Source organism: Limanda limanda, chromosome 2 (assembly GCF_963576545.1).
Source record: "Limanda limanda chromosome 2, fLimLim1.1, whole genome shotgun sequence".
Lineage (NCBI taxonomy): Eukaryota > Metazoa > Chordata > Actinopteri > Pleuronectiformes > Pleuronectidae > Limanda > Limanda limanda.
Window position 1 is genome coordinate 20,990,284 of NC_083637.1, and position 21,718 is coordinate 21,012,001.

The 21,718-nt window shown below is 39.7% G+C and overlaps 2 protein-coding genes across 2 annotated transcripts; both read left to right on the forward strand.

Moving 5' to 3' along the window:
• Positions 1–245: 245 nt before the first annotated feature.
• LOC132997195 (galactosylceramide sulfotransferase-like) lies at positions 246–2,268 on the forward strand. The gene is made up of 2 exons (XM_061067426.1): positions 246–373; positions 1,122–2,268. Exons 1-2 carry the CDS (start codon positions 246–248, stop codon positions 2,266–2,268), a joined length of 1,275 nt encoding a protein of 424 aa, XP_060923409.1.
• A 4,681-nt stretch (positions 2,269–6,949) lies between these two features.
• On the forward strand, positions 6,950–9,501 carry LOC132997100 (galactosylceramide sulfotransferase-like). Its single transcript, XM_061067418.1, has 3 exons — positions 6,950–7,077; positions 7,769–8,856; positions 9,440–9,501. The coding sequence occupies exons 1-3, from the start codon at positions 6,950–6,952 to the stop codon at positions 9,499–9,501; spliced, it is 1,278 nt and encodes a 425-aa protein (XP_060923401.1).
• Positions 9,502–21,718: the final 12,217 nt, after the last annotated feature.

The following is a 21,718-nucleotide window of genomic DNA, read 5'->3' on the forward strand; positions in this document are numbered from 1 at the left end:
GTCTATGGTAATCACACAACACAAAATGGAGACATTTCTCTCCATGCTAAACAGGAGACAATTATTAATTTGAGCTTCTTTTAATTTTTTTATACCAGCAGCTTTGGAGCTTGATTAACCTCGTACTGAAATTCTATTAATTTTTAAGTATACAAAAAAGTTTGTATTACTTTTGAAGAGAAGTGTTATACAGATTGTGATTGTCTTTTAATCCCTAGTCTTCTCATGAGGTGATCTTCGTTACCATGCTCCAGAACCAACAGAGGCCGTGGTGGCAGCAGGTGCTGAGCCGTCTCACTGTGGCTGGTTTGTTCATCAGTGTGACTCTGCTCTACTGTTTGTCTACACTGCACAACTCCTTCAGTCCAACTGAGTAAGAATGTTTCCATTTAACAGTAGTGTAGCAACTAATAACAATGTCATAAAATATATTGACACTTAAAAGGAAAACAAAGATGACAGTAAATGATGTCTTTCCCATAAGGGCTGTCCAGACTGCAGGTGATTATGCAAAATCTACACAAAAGATTTCCATAAAATTCCGTGGAGGGGTAGGGTGGATCAGGGGATTATGGTAGTTTGATGGTCGATAGTGTTTTGAAGAAAAGCCTTCTTGTGGTTTTCTGTGGTGCTCTTAGTGGGGATGGGTTGAAGAACATATTATACTCATTGTCCAGGTGCATGTCTCCTTCCAAGCCCATGTCATTCTTTTTTCGATGACCAGAGATGGTTCTCGTAGCGCTCCAGAAGTCTTTCATGCTGTTTTTCTGGAGTTTTCGCTCCAGATTCCTCCTGTAATATGTGATCTTTCACTCAGTTCAATCTGAACCTTCTTCAGCTCCTCCTTGTCCCTGCTCCTGAAGGCAGCCTTCTCCTTGTTGCGTGATCCATGATGTCCTCAGCCATCCAGGGTCCATTGTTGGGGAAACAGTGTACAGTCTTTGTGGGTCTTTCTTTGTATTACAGTGTAGGAAGCCCCTGAAAGCCCAAATGCATGTGATAGATTTGTGTTGAATTTATTTGCCGAACACCAATACATGTTGTATAATTGTTTTCAATGTAGAAGGAGAATTACATATTGGCGACAGTAAGTAATCTCCTCATGCTGACTTTTCCTCCAGGCTTCCAGTGCCTGAGTCCTGTGCTCTCCTACTGGGCCAACACAGCAACCAGTCAACCACAAATGGCTCCCAGAAAGACAATAACGTCTGCGTTCCTAAAGTGGACATCATGTTTCTGAAGACCCACAAAACAGCGAGCAGCACCTTCCTCAACGTCCTGTTCCGCTTTGGAGAGAAGCAGAAACTGAAATTTGCCTTCCCCAACAGTCGTAACGACTTCCTCTATCCCTCTCATTTTCAGCACACATACGTCCAAGGCTTCAGATCTGGCATGTGTTTTAACATAATGTGTAACCACATGCGCTTCAACGCACCGGAGGTGGCCAAAGTGCTGCCCAGAGACACGACATACATCACAATCCTGAGAGATCCTGCCCAGCTCTTTGAGTCGGCTTTCCATTACTTTGCAAATATTGTTCCTCTGACCTGGAGGATACCAGGTGAACATAAGATGGCCGAGTTCCTGCGGGAACCTACCTTGTACTTCAGCGCCGATGGATTTAACTCCTTCTACCTGAAGAACCTGCTCTTCTTTGACTTCGGACAGGACAACACCCTGAATGCAGATGACCCTCGTGTGGAGGAAAGCATCAGGCTCATTGACGAGCGTTTTCACTTGGTCATGCTCACGGAGCACTTTGAGGAATCGCTCATTCTGCTTAAGGACATCCTTTGCTGGGAGTTGAGTGATCTCCTCTTCTTTAAGCTCAACTCCCGTAAGGAAACCACTGTGTCTAAACTGACCCCAGAGCAGAGGGCAAAGGCCTTGCAGTGGAACAGCATCGACTGGGAACTTTACAAACATTTCAACTTGACATTCTGGAAGAAGGTGGATGCATATGGAAGAGAACGTATGGCAAAGGATGTCGCAGAGCTCAGGATGAGCAATGCAGAGATGGTGAGGATCTGCATTGAGGGAGGTCACTCTGTTGTGGCTGGAAGCATTCATGAGGAGGCCATGCAGCCATGGCAGCCCATCGGAGAAAAGTCCATCTTGGGATACAACCTAAACAAAAATATAGACAAAGCATATCAGGTGTTGTGCCGAAAGATGTTGACCCCAGAAATTCAATATCTGACAGACTTGGGGGTTAACATGTGGCTCACAAAGCTGTGGGGATATGTAAGGAATATCATTAACTGGTGATGAGTTAGCTGTGGGGGGATGACTGAAACGTGAATATGTAAAGTTGTACGTTTTTATTAATTTACTTGTAATGTGATGTTATCTACCCTAACAGTAATCTGCTGGTAATGTATATATTATAACATGTTTTTAAACTGCTGTGTGTGTATGTGTGTTACCATTTCAATATAATATACGTATCAAAATGTGTCATATTGTGTGATTTGCATTTTTTTTTTTTCTCAAATCCGTTGGTTACTTTGTTGGCTACTTTAAATAGAAATAAATAGTGTGATGGAAATTCATCTTGAAATTTGAAATAATGAAATTCTCAGACTGGAGTTGTCTTTGAGTCGTTTTAAAAGTTAGCTCTGCAGAGGTTACACAACAAGCACAGATGCTCAGAGTGGAACTGGCCTCAAGTTGTCAAAAGCCAGAAGTTATACAAAGAAGCGTTTCATAAAACGACATGAAAAAAGACATGAAATCATTATCTGTGCCTATCTGCTGTGTCCGTCTGCTGTAACAGCTGGAGACAACATCACAGAATAAGGGCATACACCCTGTTTCTCAAGGTCATAGAAGTGAGACACCACCAAATAGGGGTTCCTTCCTGTCAGCAGTGAGACACCTGGTTAGTGGCATTTTACAGCACACTTCCCCCTTCCATCATCAATAAAAATACGATCACTAACGAAAATAATCAAGAAACACCATAACAAACATCAATAAAAAACATCAAATCATAGAAGAATATCGACGAGACTTCAACCTACGCACTTTGCATACGTAGAGAGTCACATCCACCAGGGAGAGGTTCTAGAACAGGGGTGCCCAAACCTTTTTTCCCGAGGGCCACATACAGAAAAATATACGAAGGACTAGACGTGACTGCCTCACTTCTAATGCAATTATATTGGCAAAATCAATCAAATGCAGGTAAATTACGTTTGATAATTGAACATGTTTGAAGAAAAAAAAAGCCTCCATCATAGCTCTCCATTAGTAGATTTTCATTTTATTTTTTACAATAAGGTTGGCAGGTCATTCTCTCAGTGACAGCGTCAGATTGGTTCTTAGGAAGCTGATCCCCCTTCATTGTCCTGTATGAAGGGAGAGACAAGAAGAGAAATAGGGGATGTGGATATTTCAAGCTTATTACACAAATAAGTTATTGGGCTTGCTAACAAATTGTCATCAACTTTAATTGACTGAATTTATTAGTAAGTTTGGCGCCCCCTAGTGTTTAAACTAAGAAATGCAATACAGTGGGCCATGGTCCATTGTACCTTTAGAATTTGATACGGGCCGTAGTTTGGCCCACCATTTGGACTTTCTGGGTTTTTAAGTCCCTGACTTCCCTTGTAACTCATCCTTCTCAATTAAGTGTATGTAATCGTGCACATCTACAATTTCCTTTTAAAACTCAATTTAAGACGTGGACGTCTCCACGAATCCTTGTTTTTTTTCTCCAGAAAAACAGGAAAAATGCCTTCAACTAGGATGATTGCCACGAGGACTGGTCAGATTTATATCATTAATCCACAATAATCACTAATGACTAATACACCCGTTCCAAATAAAACCCATTAAATGTGTTATTTCCTATGTTGGATTTTGTATTAGAGAAATCACCTAAACAGTCATAAGGAATCTGAATTTCAACATCTCACCAGATATAAGATGACCAAAGAGAGGTCTTTGGATCCCTGTGAAGAAGGTCCGGAACCCCAGTTATTGCAGCCCTCCCTTCTCTTCACTGTTGGTCCAACACTGTTGGAGATAGAGGCAGAAGAAAAAATCTTCTGCCTCTATCTCCAACAGTGTTGGAGATAGAGGCAGAAGAAAAAATCTTCTATCTTCTACCAACAGTGTTGGAGATAGAGGCAGAAGATTTTTTCTCTCCCGGTTGATCAGCCACCGAAAACTTCTCGGGTCCAGATGATCTTTCAAGGGATCCTGTTTGTGGCGCCAAGTTTGTGATGGAAATTCATCTTGAGATTTGAAATAATGAAATTCTCAGACTGGAGTTGACTTTGAGTCTTTTTAATAGTTAGCTCTGCCGAGGTTACACAACAATTACGGGTGCTCAAAGTGGAACTGGGCACAAGTTCACAAAAGCCAGAGCTTATAAAAAGAAGCGTTTCATAAAACATAATCTGAAAAAAAGACATGAAATCATCATCTGTGTCCATCTGCTGTGTCCCTCCGCTGTAGCAGTTGGACAAAACATCACCGAATAAGGGCATACACCCTGTTTGTCAAGGTCATAGCAGTGAGACACCACCAAATAAGAAATGTATGTGTTTTGGTTGGATTTCTTTTTGGAGGATTTTTATAGGATATGACATATTCATTACATGACTGCTTCTTCAGGGGCAAGCAGCTGAGGTATTTAGTCAAAGAAAGTCTAATAAATAATTATTTTCCAGATACTTTATTTCCTTTATTTATTTTTCGTAGGCTACTGTAACGTATGCCTGATAGCAACAAAGTGCTTCTGTGTTATTCTTCCCTCGTGCTCTTCTCTCATCCTCATCAGTAAAATTACCTTTGGTTCTAATGTTGTTGTCTCCGTTTTTCCCTTTAGTTTTACCGACGGGTGGATCACCACCGACATACTATCAAATTATATCACTGCAAATTATGTTCAAATTATGGAAATTAGCAGGAGCACATGTTGCTGCTTTTCAAGTCACTGATGTCACTGCCTACTGTTTCTCAAGAGGTGCTCACACTAGATTTAGACTTTCACAGAAATAGGAGATTTTCAGTAATTAATAACTGCTAAAATGTAAGAATAAATGAGAAACAACCTGAAAATTAACAATAAAAGAATGATAAGATAAGATAAGATTAAAAAAGATAACTGTCTTTAAACTGCTGCGTTTGAAAAAAAGAGACGTGTGCTGTGTTGCATGTTGAATAAAACCAGTTTCAGTGGATCAATTTTAACAATTATAATGAACAAAATCCACTGGATGTTGCATTATTTGAAAAAACTCTGCAACACAAAGAGTCCCTCCTTTCGTCTTTACTTTTCCCTTGATCTTTGAAGCTGTGTTCATAGGCCGGTCAACTGAAGTCTCAATACAATACAAACAATTTCTCAACAAAATTCACAAATAATAATAATAATATAAAATGGTTTCTGTCCATTTTCAGTGTTCTTCGTTTTAATGAGCTGATTGATGAAAGCATGGGGAAATGTTGTGACTGGCAGCTGAGGCTGAATAACTGACTAGCGTTAGTTCCCGGGAGATTTTGGCTTCATTTCTAGACAGAGGGTGTGGCCAGGGGAAATCTGAACAGATCACCATGCTAGCATATTGCAGAAGGAAAACTAACAGTTAACACCAGTGATGCGTCCCCACAGGAAACAGCTCTTGGTGAGTAAAGGAATGAAGTTTGACACAAAACTCATCACATTTCTTCCAGGGTAGTCATTAAATAGTTGCTAATGCTAATGATGACTATATTCACAGTTTGTGTTTGGATTTTAAATTTTAGTTTGTATGTGTGTGTGTGTCTGTGAAGATGGCAATAGAACTGAACTCTAAACAATTGCAGGAGCAGTTTGGGCCAGATATATGGCCTTCACACAATGACTTATAATAACTGTTGCTGCTTAGTGTTAATCTTGAAGTTGGTCACATCGCTGGTCAGTCTCACACCTGTCTTGACAAGAGGTCTGATAAGAGCCGCTGCCTGTTGTGGGAACTGTGAATCTGTGGCATACAATACACTGTATTTTAACTTGTTGTCATTTCTGACTTTTTATGAAGACAGAAAGACAGAAAGGCGTTGTTTTGTTTGGAGGATGCGCATGTTTACACAAACAGAACATACAGCCGATATAGCAGGAACACAATATTCTTTACTCCAATTAGCAACAACATCGATTCACAAGGTGTCAGCTGAGTCAAGGCTTGTTTATGTGAAGATTTGCCCAGCAACTATCAGAGGAGGAGCGAGACTGGAAGCTGCTCCTCATCACTTCCTGATTCCAGTGCCAAGAGGGTGGACTACACCTCCGCACCATCAAGGAAGAACCAAATCTCGACTCCCCCTCGTTATTGACCAATCCTGTTCTACCTACTGTTATAAAAAATTACAACCGTCCGTCCGTGCGATGCGACTCTTGACTGCCCGGTGCCGCTAGACGGCCGGGGGTTGTGCTTTGGATGCCCATTGCATTGCTGTAACTTTTCAAACCTTTTCATTGCTTCTTAATAAATACTTGATTGAACCAAACCGAGACCGGCTCTTCTCATATTTGGGATAAAAGAACTTGCATCATTGGATATGTTTTTTATTGGTGCTATGCAGGCTACACTGCTCAGTCAATACACATAATTATAATTTTATTATGATGTTTATTACCTCTCTTTATAGCTCATACGTCTTTCTAAAGCTCAGGAACAAAGAGCCTATCACAGTTGGTTTCACCTCAGGTCATGAACGCTCTCTCACAAGCTGTTGCTGAGCAGGCAGAGTTTCCTCCTACATGTAAGTTTATTTAAATTTAATGTTATTTACATTTTTTAAATCCCAGAAGGTATGGAGCTTGATTAACCTCGTACTGAAAGTCTATTCATTTTTAAGTATACAAAAAAGACTGTGTTATTTGTGAGGAAAAGTGTTATAAAGATTGTGTTTGTCTTTTACTCCCTCCTCTTCTCATGAGGTGATCTTCGTTACCATGCTCCAGAACCAACAGAGGCCGTGGTGGCAGCTGGTGCCGAGCCGTCTCACTGTGGCTGGTTTGTTCATCAGTGTGACTCTGCTCTACTGTTTGTCTACACTGCACAACTCCTTCGGTCCAACTGGGTAAGAATGTTTCCATTTAACAGAAGTGTAGCAACTAATGACAATGTCATAACATATATTGACACTTAAAAGGAAAACAAAGGTGACAGTAAATTAAGGCTTTCCCATAAGGGCTGTCCAGACTGCATTAGTTTCATGTTTGTGTGTAGGATTATGCAAAAACCCCACAATAGATTTCTCTGAAACTCCGTGGAGGGTTACGGTGGATCAGGATTATAGTAGTTTGATGGTCGATAGTGTTTTGAAGAAAAGTCCTCCTGTGGTGTTCTTTGTGGGGGGTGGGTTGAATAACAGATTATACTCATTGTCCAGGAGCATGTCTTATTCCAAGCCCTGGTCATTCTTTTTTCGATGACCAGAGATGGTACAGTGTAGGAAGCTCCTAAAAGCCCAAATGTATGTGATAGATTTGTCTTGATAACACCCGTTTAATGGCCTAATAACAGTTAAATCAGGTGTGAACACAGAGCCTTTGGATATAATTATATGTGTATATATATATAAATAAATTCAAGATTTGTTTTACTTTGTTCTGTAACCTTATTCAGAGTATGTTTAGCACATGTATTGGCTCACTATATTTGCCGGACACAAATACATGTTGTATTATTGTTTTCAATGTAGAAGGAGAAGTTGTCCTGATAGATATTGGCGACAGTAAGTAATCTCCTCATGCTGACTTTTCCTCCAGGCTTCCAGTGCCTCAGTCCCATGCTCTCCTACTGGGCCAACACAGCAACCAGTCAACCACAAATGGCTCCCAGAAAGACAATAACGTCTGCGTTCCTAAAGTGGACATCATGTTTCTGAAGACCCACAAAACAGCGAGCAGCACCTTCCTCAACGTCCTGTACCGCTTTGGACAGAAGCGGAAACTGAAATTTGCCTTCCCAATCAGCGGTGACTACAGCTTCCTCTATCCCTCTCACTTTCAGCACACATACGTTCAAGGCTTAAGATCTGGCACGTTTTTTAACATCATGTGTAACCACATGCGCTTCAATGCACCGGAGGTGGCCAAAGTGCTGCCCAGAGACACAACATACATCACAATCCTGAGAGATCCTGCCCAGCTCTTTGAGTCGGCTTTCCATTACTTTGCAAATATTGTTCCTCTGACCAAGAGGATACCAGGTGAAGATAAGATGGCCGAGTTCCTGCGGGATCCCACCATCTACTTCAGCCTCGATGAATTTAACTCCTTCTTCCTGAAAAACCTGCTCTTCTTTGACTTCGGACAGGACAACACCCTGGATGCAGATGACCCTCGTGTGGAGGAAAGCATCAGGCTCATTGACGAGCGTTTTCACTTGGTCATGCTCACGGAGCACTTTGAGGAATCGCTCATTCTGCTTAAGGACATCCTTTGCTGGGAAATGAGTGATCTCCTCTTCTTTAAGCTCAACTCCCGTAAGGAAACCACTGTGTCTAAACTGACCCCAGATCAGAGGGCAAAGGCCTTGCAGTGGAACAGCATCGACTGGGAACTTTACAAACATTTCAACCTGACGTTCTGGAAGAAGGTGGATGCATATGGAAGAGAACGTATGGCAAAGGATCTCGCAGAGCTCAGGATGAGGAATGCAGAGATGGTGCGGATCTGCATTGAGGGAAGTCACTCTGTTGAGGCTGGAAGGATTCATGAGGAGGCCATGCAGCCATGGCAGCCCGACAGAGAAAAGTCTATCATGGGATACAACCTGAACAAAAATATAGACATAGCATATCAGGTGTTGTGCCGAAAGATGTTGACCCCAGAAATTCAATATCTGACAGACTTGAGACGAGATTCAAGATTCAAGAGTTAATTGTCATATGCACAACGATTACATTAAGCAGTCGCTTGCAATGAAATGCTTGGGTCACAGGCTCTCTTATAGCAATGCTCAGAATATTACAAGTAGACAAACAAAATATAGAGCAAAATAAGATTAAATAGAATATACAAATTTAAAATAGAAATAAAATAAACATATCTTAAATATATATTTACCTAAAGAAAACAAAGAAAAACAATAGTGCAAGTGTGTGCAATAGTGCAATTATGCTTAGGTTCAGAGTTAACGGAATTATGACAGTTTGGAGGAGTTTAAAAGTCTTCTGGCCTGGAGGTGCGGGCCCGGATGCTGCGGCCAGACGGCAGCAGGCAAAACAGATTATGGCTGGGGTGATAGGGGTCTTTAATGATCCGGTTGGTCTTCTTCCTACACCGCTGGGTGTAGAGTTCCTCCATGGATGGTAGCTCTGTCCTTGTGATGTGTTAAGCAGACTTCACCTCCCTCTGTAAAGCCTAACGGTTCAGGACGGTGCAGCTGCCATATCAGGCGGTGATGCAGCCAGTCAGGATACTCTCTATGGTTAATGGGCGTTAATATGTGGCTCCTGAAGCTGTGGGGACAAGTGAAGAATATCTGTAACTGGTGATGATTGAGCTGTGGAGGAGATGACTGAAATGTGAATATGTTAAAGTCTAAAGTTTTCAGAGTTTTTATTTATTTACTTGTGAGATAGAAATGTATTTGTGTGTGTTTTGGTTCGATTTCTTTTTAGAGGATTTTTATAGCATATGACATATTAATTACTTGGTGCTTATTAAGGGGTTAGCAGCTGAGGTATTTATATTAAGTCTATTAAAACATTTTTTTTCCAGATACCTTATTTCCTTTATTTATTTTTCGTAGGCTACTGTGACATATGCCTGGTAGGAACAAAGTGCTTCTGTGTTATTCTTCCCTCCTGCTCTTCTCTCATCCTCATCAATAAAATTGCCTTTGCTTCTAATGTTGTTGTCTCTGTTTTCCCTCTAGTTTTACCAACGGGTGGATCACCACCGACATGCTATGAAATGATATCCCTGCAAATTATGTTCAAATCATCAAATTAACAGGAGCACATGTTGCTGCTTTTCAAGTCAGTAATGTCACTGCCTACTGTTGCTCATGAGGTGCTCACACTAGATTTAGACTTTCACAGAAATAGGACATTTTCAGAAATGTATAACTGCAAAAATGTAAGAATAAATTAGAACAACCTGACAATGGACAATAAAAGAATGATAAGATAAGATAACTGTCTTTAAACTGCTGCGTTTGAAAAAAGATATGTGTGCTGTTTTGCATGTTGAATAAAACCAGTTTCAGTGAATCCATTTTAACAATTATAATGAACAAAATCCACTGAATGCTGCATTATTTGAAAATCACCAACTTAAGTCTCAATACAATACAAACAATATCTCAACATATTCACAAATAATAATAATAATAATTATTATTATAAAACAGTTGCTCATGCTAATGCTAGCTATATTCGCAGTTCAACATGTTTTTTATTGGCTATGAAGGCTACACTGCTAAGTCATTACACAGAAATAAAATTTTATTATGATGTTTATTACCTCTCTTTATAGCTCTCATACGTCTTACTAATTATCAGGAACAAAGAGCCTTTCACAGTTGAGTTCACCTCAGGTCATGAACGCTCTCTCACGAGCTGTTCTCTGTTGCTGAATAGGCAGAGTTTCCTCCTACCTGTAAGATTGTTAAATTTTTAATGTTATTTACCTGTGCTGTAAACGCCCAAACTTCAACCATCAGCACAAAATACATACCAATAATCAGGCGTTTCTTTTTGTTTCCATACGAGATGTCATATTTAGTTAAAGAAACTCCTTTTTACATCTTTCAGCAGTGTGTGGACCCTTGAGTCAGAATTATAACACAATGTTATCACTGCAAATGTGATGAAAGTACTTTGGAAATTAATTTTCCGTTCCGAGGAAGAGGTGGAACAGCATTGGCCCGCAGATTAGAAAAGTTTGTTCGTGTCTCGAAGGTTGCTGGTTAATGAACTGTGTGGAGTCAGTGATAAGTCAGTGTTCCCTGCTGCTCCAATTACAGTGATCACTATTGGGACATTTATTCTATTGTTTGTTTTTATTGAATATGATATGAGATAACAGTTGAGAATTCCAGCTTTTATTTGCAGGTATTTACAACTGTATTTGATTAGAAGAAAGGGAAAATAGGAGGACACAATATTTACATAATTGGAACACACTGCACCATTTTTAGGTAAGAATAGTAAAGGATCAGATCGTCTTTAAGTAGCTTATAAATCTACTTTCATATCATTTTACAATGTTCTAAACATTTTATTTGTATTATATAACTAACCTTGGTTGAATATTCCTGTACAGCACATTGAATATACCTCTGTGTATGAAATGTGTTTCATGAATACATCTGCTTGCCTTAAAGTAATTAATATCTCAACTGTTTGCTTTCAACAACTGTGATGCACTGATGTCACTTTGCATATTCTTCATTTGTGATTCTTTCCAGCGTGAGGGAAAGTGAAAACTGCGACTCTCAGGCTGTTGGTTTTGCCTGCATGGGTGAAACATCCTACCAATACAAGCTTAACCAACAAACAAACAAATACACGAGCAAAACCTCTGAACCAGCCTTTACCGGAACTCAATGTACACTCTGCAAATAGACCTAATAAAATAAACTACAGGTGCATTAAACCAGTTTTTCTTCATTATTTACAAAACATATTGGGTTTTTTTACGTGGTCATGAACTTGTCTTTTTTAGATGTTAAACCTCCAAACTGTATATGTATACGTATATTGTTCTTCTGCATAAAAGCAGAAGTCCCTGATCCAGACAACTACCAGCACCTTATATCTATTTAGCTTGGCACAGGGCACTGTTAATAGATTATAAACAGTCTCTTGGAAAACATTGACTGATGGTGTATTTATTTCATCACACATTGAATATTGTAACAGCCTTTTACTTCCCTAAGCCAAAACTCTGTTGATCGACTGCACATAACACAGCTGCCAGGCTTGACCACATCCCTCCTGTTCTAGCATATTAACAATGGCCCCCTGTATGTTTTATAATTGATATTAAGATTTTATTGATGGCTTTTAAAGCTCTCCATGGCTTTTCTCCCGGCTACATATAAGATCTTTTAGCATTTTACGAGCCGTCAGCTGTGACACAATATTGACCATACTGCATTTATCGGTACTTCTTTGATCATAAATTAAACTGTGCCTGCATTATACACAAGAAAACGTTTTACTGCTCTTTTTACAGAGTTTTTACATAGAAAATAATATAATACTGGTGAATTCACTCTTCAGAAGAACAATTTTATTCAAGCAAAGTCATTTTTTTTAGATCAGCCTCATGAAATGGAGAGGGAGAATTTAGAGAGTTGTTTACTCTTGCCTGACGGATACTACAGCTATAACTGAATGAACATGGGTACGTGCTTCTCAAACATTAATACAAATGCAGTTTTATATAAAGAGTTCTTGTTATGATTCTGCCCCAGTTTCAATCTTTTTTGGAGGCTCTTTGAAGGATTATTTTTTTACCTTTGTGAATCTCTCTGTTGTGTGGCCTTTTTATGTAATGGCAGTTTTTATTTGTGTTTTACTTTGTGACATTATCTGATTTTACAGCCATTATGATTTTCTGCAGCTGCACTAACTTGTCACACCAGAGTTTATTTATCACTGCTTCCTTTTGTGTATATAGTCTATTTTCTCCATACTCGCCCCTGGCTGTTCGCCTGACTGTCTTTGTGTTTTAGTTCTGTTTCTCGCGTCTGACCTCCTTGTGCTTCTGGTTTGATTTGTTTCCTGGATTTCATGGTGCCTCCATGTTGCTGGTTCCTACCTGAATTTGAGCTTTTTGGACTACATCTGCCTTTTTCTGTCTTCTTTATTAAGATAGTTTAAGCGTTATACCTGCCTGTGTGTCATCTGTTTAATAATGTAGATGTCAAATCTATCACCATAATGCGACACCGAATATATTTACATGGGATCTAATGGTACAGCTACAAGATCTGTGATACATATAAGGGTAGAATGAAGGACAAATAGATAAGGCTGTAAATCCTTAAAAGATATTTTGCCTCTTATCTAAGAGGTTGAGGCTTTGAACATGACCCGGATGACTAAGAATATACAGACAATTGATTTACATAGTTAACCCTCGTATAACCCTAGTTATACATTAAGTTAACATTTTGATAAGATTTTACGTTTGAATTTTATAAGTGTGTTTTTCAGTCTTAAGGTGAACTATGAATGTGGAAACAAATGTGTTGTGCATTTTATGGCCACCAGAGGGAGCAGAGTCCCCTCTAAAAATGTCGCCGTCAACAGTCACATTGTTGGTAACAAAGACTGTAAATAAAGACGGGCAACGCGTCTCCACTTCCTCCCACTATCCTAACTGAAGCCGCATTATCCTGGACACAAATGACACCATCTTGTGCATTTGGAGTTTGTGATGTGGAAATCTGGGAATATACTCTCTCCTTCAGTCGTGAGTAAGCTGTCCATCACAAAAGCATCAAACGGCCAAATATATTTGGAAAATGAGCGCATGAACATCAAAACAGTTTGGCCTCCATTTTTGGGGACCAGTCATGTTGCCCATATTTAAATGTTCAGTCTATGGTTGGTAGTATACACACTATGTTTTGACAAGGTGAAGAATGCATGGAATAAAAATTATGTTTATTCATAAAGTACTACTTTAAGAGGTGAAATGTTGCAGTAACGTTGGTTAATTATAACTTCTCTCAGCACCACCCTGTATCACTTCAGCCTCTAGTAGGTTTTCCCAGCAGAGCCCCAGTTTTCTTTTGTTGTCAGCTCGGCATTTCCCACGAAACATCAAATGGCAGTCATGAAAGGACAAAGCATAACACATCCACTTCCTGTGTGATGTTTCCCATATTCCAGTCCAGTGGCCTCGCAATAACATTCACTCAGGTGCTTTAGAAGTGCTTATCCTCAAACAGGACAGTAGATGGCGCTAGAGTCCAGCTTTACTGCTGTCTCTGTCCAATAAAAAGAGGATGAGTCACACACAGGCCTTCATGGTGACTTTGATTAATCGGGGTCATGTTATGACCATGCACTCTTCCACACATAAAAATTAAATTAAATGCTATCTGACATACAAGAGCTCACATGAAAACCCATGCGCAGCTTCATACACACTGTGACCATCAACGATTTGTCCAATAGTCTTTTTAGGGCTCGAGCACTGACAGGCGCTGACAGACATTGAAGCCCTTTTTGAGGGCTTTAAACATGCTCTAATTCTTACCAAAATTTGCGGAAAATTAGAAAGTGGTGAAAATTTACTTTTCATTTATTTTCTGTTATTTATTTATCTATTTATTTTATTTATAATTTTTTTTAATTTTGTAATTTAATTTTTTAAAAATGTATTTACCTCCTGCGCAGAAGTGGACTGCGCATATCCTGTGCAGTCCGCACAGGATATTTATATCTTTCTTTTTCTTTTTAAATTTACATAGTGTAAGATATTGTGCAATTAATAGTTGGTTGAAGTCCTGCAAATTTTAATACTCATAATAATGTAAATACTAACTGAGCTAAGGACACTATAGGTTATAGAATTACCTCACAAGAATCACAGTGTGGGACACATTTCATTTCATGTAATTGTAAAAATTCATGCAAAACCTTCTAGTTATTCTTATTATTCTTATTCCTCTTCCTGTTATTATTATTATTATTATTATTATTATTATAATTATTATTATTATTATAACTATATATTATTATTTCTGTTGTTTTTATTAGTTGCTGTATATTTATATTTATCTGGTCTCTGTGCTTCACACACGTACACACAGCTGACAGTAACACATTTTTCTTACAAGATGTATCTGTGGTTACTCGACACTCTGTGCTTCATGTCCGGGGCTAACAGTAGAACAAAGCGAGAGCTAATTCAGGATTCCTCAAATTTTCAGAAGCACTGTTCTTCTTTGAGGCTGATGATAAAAAGTCATAGAATGAGACGTCAGCCACTTTCTGAAACAAATAGCTGCTCCACAAAGTCACTGCTTACATGTCTACTGGTTTTATCAGTGGTTAAGGGACTGCTGCTCTCTGTTTTACTTCCATACCCACATCCTTTTGTGTCTTACTCTGTCTGTAATGTGAATAGATTTGAGTTTTAGGACGAATGATCCTTCTAATTGTGACTGAACTTTACCGAGACTCATCAGTGATAGAAAACTCTTGTCTAATTCTCGGTTCCCCCGGCCGCACCCATCACATAACAGATTTATTTTTATCCTCAAACTCTTGGGCCATAAAATCAACAGCTTAATCTGATTCTCACCAAAAAAGTCCAAGCATGTGTGTGTGTTAGTGTTGGTAAGTATATATATGCAACTGTAACTGTGTTAATTTACAAAGAAAAGCTATTGATTTTCTTGAATATTTTCTCTCCAAGTTATACAATACTGAATAATGATAATAATAGTAAACAAGATCAAAAAAACTATAATTTTCTTGATACAAATTATATATTTTTTATATTTTATATCTGGCCAGTCTGTTTCTCATTATCACTTACTTCTTTATTTGATTTAAATAATCAAATGGTGGTACATTTTTCATTTTTACCTACTAAATATATTGATAATAACTATTATTATAATTATACCATTTTGGGCTGATCTCTTTCTCCTGCTTTGAGAAAATGACAATGTGCAAAATAATCTTCCATCAGCAACTGGAGAAGCTGGATGTTTGGCACAGTGTTGGAGCAGGATTGCCATCCAGTGGTGCTCAGCAGTCTCCATCCGCTTCCCTTTTCTCCTCCCAACTTCCCCTGCCGCCCTCCTCCTTCCTCCTCTCTCACGTGGATGCTGGGTAAGCAGCATGATAATAATTTTTGGAAAAGGCTCATCTGTTCTAGACTGGGGCAGCTGTGCTTCTTCTTTGCTGCACCCCCTCCTCACCTACTCTACACACCTCTGCTCTCTTCTCGTCTTTTTTTGGACCCTTATTTCACCCTAGTTTCAGTCCCCTCGCATGTGCTCAGCATCCCTGCCTCGTTTCCCCTGCTGCTTTCCATCATCCTAATCATCTCATCCTCCTTTCATCTTCCTGTCTCCTCAGAGTCGCCATCTCATCGCCAGAGCTTTGCTTTCATCTCCAAGATAACATTTAATTTCATCCACTGTCCTATAGATCGAGTCGTACAGTACGCTTCTGGTCAATTAAACCCGTTTTCCTTCTGCACTGATAGACACCATCTCCATGATAATTACCAGCAGAGCTCCTCAAGGTCCCATATTGTAGAAAGTGAGATTTCCATATCTTGTATATTACAAAGCAGACAGGTGCTGCATGAATACTGGTATCAAAACACTTAATCCACTGAGAAACGCGTCTGTAAGGTTGTGATGTACTCACCGTCCTCAGCAATGCTCCGGCCCGGCCCAGCGTTTAACTAAAGTAACACAACACCTTACATTCCATCGCCCTGCTCTCCAGCTGCAAGACTGAAAAATGTTGAGGAAATGCTGCACAATCTTTGGAGGTCATGAAGCCAAGGAGAGGATTATCATTTAAAACTAGGGGCTAAAGTTTACTGAAATACCAGAGCATATTAGTTTGAGAATGACCCTCAGTTTGGCTCATTTCTGCACTGACTGACAGTCACCATTTGTCATTATGTGTGAGTTTTACCAGTGTACTGTAGCAGCCTGCAGTGTGTCACAGGAGCTTAGCCTGACTGTGCCAAACAGCCCCAGAAAAAGGGGGTTGGGATCAGAAACAAAACGTTCTGTTCCTGCTCCAGCTCCCCAGAGACGTCTGAGAGTAGAGATGTTTGTGATATTTACAAGACAAACCAAATCTTTCATAGATTTCAAAGCTTCAAATACTTTAAACCATGAGACATTAAGGCCATTTGCCAGAATGAGAACTTTGAACTACTGACTTAACATTTTCCTCCAGAGCGGGTCAAATGTTCACAAGCAAAGCACAGCTTTGTTGTGTAATCTCATTCCTCCTCCTGTAAAGAGAGAGACTTTTTACTTTTTCATTTTCATGCTGAGAGTTGAATCGGAATTTATCTATTTTTTATGTTACTTTCCCTCTCACGAACGTTGAATTGTCATTGCTTTCTTCGGACAATCAACAGCAGCAATAATCGTGGCTCCTCTTCGGTCGAGAGGATCGTAATGTTATTCAATTCAGTCCCTTTTCCAATAAGCATCTCTCTCTCCCTCAGTATTAAGTCCTCCGCAGCCCAAAATAGCCACTGGTTCTCCTTTGGGAACTACAGCAGAGCTTTGCTCTAATAATCTCCCTGTGTGTGTGTGTGTGTGTGTATGTGTGTGTGTGTGTGTGTGTGTGTGTGTGTGTGTGTGTGTGTGTGTGTGTGTGTGTGTGTGTGTGTGTGTGTGTGTGTGTGTGTGTGTGTGTGTGTGTGTGTGTGTGTGTGTGTGTGTATGTGTGTATGTGTGTGTGTGTGTGTGTGTGAGTTTGTGCATGTGCATGGATACCTTGCATGGGACATAAAATGCTGCTTAATCAGCACAGTGTAGCGGAGGCCCGGACAGGAGAAAACAACCACGGCAGCAGAAAGAGCGAAAGAAAAATATGGTGGGTCGAGAGAGAAAAATAACACACACACACACACACACACACTCACACACATACACACAATCATCGAATAAACACAACATAGCATTAGCTCTCTGTTAAAATGGCTGAAAGTTGATAGGGAGAGATGACAGGAAGAAAAGAAAGAAGCCAAACAGTTTCAGACAGAGAGATTCATGGATACAGTACAGACAGAGAGTAACATGAGTTAAACAGAGATAAGCATGGAGAGATTGATGATGGTTTACATGTCCAGAATGGCAACACAGATCTCGGTGTATAGCTCATCTTCTTTTCTACCTGTGTGCTGCCTTGTCTGCACACAGACATGATGTAACAGCCCCTCTGTGATTAGGATTAGCTCATTCCTGCAATGTGTCCCTGTAGGGACCTGCTGAGCAGAGGTAAACTCTGTTGAAAGAGATAGCATGGAATACTATACAAGTTAGACATTCTTGTTTAAGTGTATTTTAGATTTAGGGTGACCTGACCTATTTGGTTCAATAGGTTGATTGACAGCATGTTGCATTGTTTGGTTTGGGACCCGGAAATCAGGGTTTTGGAATTGTTATATTTAGAAGTGATCATCACCTTTTTTAAAACAAATTTCTATTTTCTGTCTTACTGACCTGATGGCAACATTATGACTGTAAATAATTCACTAACACCATTGGATGGTTAATGCTTCACCTACAGTTAGACTAAGAGAGTGTGGCCACTCATTTATTCTCCAAACGTTCCAAAGAATCAAGAAACTTCCCTGACTTCCCCAGCGTTAAAAAGACAAACATCTGTGATGGTCCAGGGATTCCACAAGCAGAGGGAGACCTGCATAATCACAGTGAGACAGGACAGACAGACAGACAGACAGACAGACAGACAGACAGACAGACAGACAGACAGACAGACAGACAGACAGACAGACAGACAGACAGACAGACAGACAGACAGACAGACAGACAGACAGACAGACAGACAGACAGACAGACAGACAGACAGACAGACAGACAGACAGACAGACAGACAGACAGACAGACAGACAGACAGACAGACAGACAGACAGACAGACAGACAGACAGACAGACAGACAGACAGACAGACAGACAGACAGACAGACAGAGAACATAGAGAGAGAGGAGACAGAGGTCAGTGTGGCCGCCAGCTGTTTGAGATGAATGGACCACTATATAGGACAGAGGGTGACAGATGGCCTGTAAGCACAGTGATGCAAACACACACACACACACACACACACACACACACACACACACACACACACACACACACACACACACACACACACACGAGTTAATGTTCGAAAAGGCTCATGAGGACACTCAGTGAAAACACAATCTGATGCTTGGCATGCGATCATTTGTCAGTACTCAGATGAGATAAGTACATTTAAATACAAAGACAATCACTTTATATTTTTCCATTGTACACGTTTGCCTCGTCAAGGTCTGACATGTGTTCACCCTGTGAGTCATGCACCTTTGTTTGGAATTATAGGAAATAATTTAATCGTTAAAATTAGCAGTTATTTAAAAAAAAAAATGTAATCACACACACACACACGTCATCTGACTGACATTAAACTTCTAAAACTTTTCAGCAGTGATGATGCTACATGAATATCTATACAATAAATCAGACATCACACACAGTTCTGTCAATCACACTCAAAGCTGTGAGCTGCTGACCTTAAATACCCACAGATACAAACATTAACAGATCCTCGGTTTTAAAACACACAACAGATGATGACATTCAAGGGAATAAATCACGTTTTAAAATCATAAACCATGGTACCCTCCAATAAATTCATCACAGCAGCAAGTTCAAGTCTGAGCACATGCTTTACTTGAGATTTTTAAACTGAATGCAGGACACGTTTTTGGTTTGATGTCATGTTGTATTTGGCTCTGACGTCGCATTCAGCTTACTGATCGACCACAGCTTCATATTAACCTGTGTATTTGTTCCTAGTTTTACACAGTCAAGTTAAAATTAAACTCCGGATTGGACTTTGGTTGTACATGTCAAGGGCTGTTTAATGCTAGAACTCAAAGCCCAGACAACAGACTCAGACACTGATGAGGTTTAAAGGTCTTATATTGCAAAAGCTGCAGCTGATTTTGTTGGCAGGGTCGACAGAGGTGTTGAGATGGGGACGGGGTTCAGAGATGGGGATTTAGCTGGATGTGGCAGCTAGTAGGTAAATGGGTAATGAACCTGAAGCACAGGCAAACAGACAGACAGGAAAACGACAGAGTAATGTTTGCCTGTGACGTTTGTACCACACAAGCGACTGAACAATCAGAGACTGGAGGGAAGATCTGGAGTTGAATTTCTGCCACCGATGAGCTTGTTGAACATTGTGTCTCAGGTGAATCAGTGGGAGCAGGTTGATACAGGCCACACCCATCAGAGCAAATACACAGCCCTGGGCTGACCACGGTGAAGAGGCCTCATCCTAACAGTAGACCTGAGGATGTATAAGTAGTCTTCAGTTCTGCTAGCCAATGATTATAACTCAACTTTACCAGTCCATTATTCTCCTTCTCCACTTTTGTTTATTTACAAAGTACTTTGAATTTGACCCAGCAAACCTCTCTGAGGAAGTACCTTCAACAAATTCATCCGTGAAGTAGGATAAATGATAACACGGATGCTTTTTAATGTATCCACCCTGACTCCTATGTCAAGGCTGTATAATCAGCGATTAACGTCATGAAAAGGATAAGAGAAAAGTTTTACCCTACCTTGGGAAATGTCTGCGCAATATACAAATCCACAGATCAAGAGATTCTGTTAAAAATATCATGAAAAATTTTAAAGGTTGGATCTGCTACCTGCTTTTATGGCTTTTAGGGTCCTAATTTGATCACTTATTATTTGTTCATTAAAGGAGTTCACATGTATTCTGCTTAAAGTCATATTTCTTAATGGTAAAATATTTTTTGTCTGTTTGCCTGCATCTCATTTCCTAAAAGTGTCTACAAAGTATAATTCAACTTTTTTATCTTTTGTTTTATTAACGCAATTGTCAGTTGCATTGAATTCCCAAATCCTCCAATTGTATTGGAATTCAAATTAGACTTAGCTGTCTTTGGTGCTTCTGAGACTCAGTCTCCTGGTCAGGGATTAGAGACCTATCACACAGCAGAAATCCTCCTAACATTAACAAGTGCTGCCGTCCATTTAGTTTCAGGGCTCGGCTATAATGCATGATGACTCAGTTGAGACACAAATGGAACAGAGCTATACTCATTGTTAATAGCTGAAAGAAAAAACTACTCCAATTTAATGTTGGTTTTCCTTAAGTATGTTTCAAAGGCTCATCCTGCTAATGTAGAAATGTCCATGGTGACTGTGCCTCTGCTCAGTTCCTATATGTTAAAGGTCAGTACTCACTGAACATGTGACCACACCACATGACTTCCTCTGTGACTCTTTGACTCATTTTGTTGAGTAAGTGTTTGCTGATGTCATCACCTCCTCTCGACACCTTGAAGTCTCTTTAAACAAGAACAAAATAAATGTACGCACATATAACTAAATGCTTGCGCACGCACTCATGAGTCATACCTGCTGCAAGATGCAGAAAAAAGATGTACCTGTGTGTGTGTGTGTGTGCTTGCATGTGTGTGTTTGATTATGAGATTATAGATTAATACATTCTTGTCGTGTCATGGCCAAGAAACATGACGTTGCCTCCAGACCAATTACTTTTTGCCGTCTTTTGAGAGAAGCATTACATCACTTGAAAAAAATCACTTGCAAGTGACTTCCAGGGACAAGAATGCAAACAAATATGGCATCTAAGCGATGTGTATGGTGCTTAAAGTGTTTTGTTCGTACGCACCTTAATGGAACCTTTTTTCAGTTTCACAGTTCACAGATGCTGCGACACCAACAACATCATTTTTACATTTGTGCATGACTTTTTCTCTTACAGCAGAGCACTGTCAGCTATGCTCTTATTGGTCAACATCGGAGAAAGGTTAGAAAAATCTGACATGACCCTTCTTCTGTCAGGACATTGTGAGACATCCCAGATTAATAACTTTAATAATCATAACTTTATTTGTATAGTTACTTTCAAAAAGCTTTACAATAAAATCAAGAAAACAAAAATCCAATTCAGCTAATCATAGTT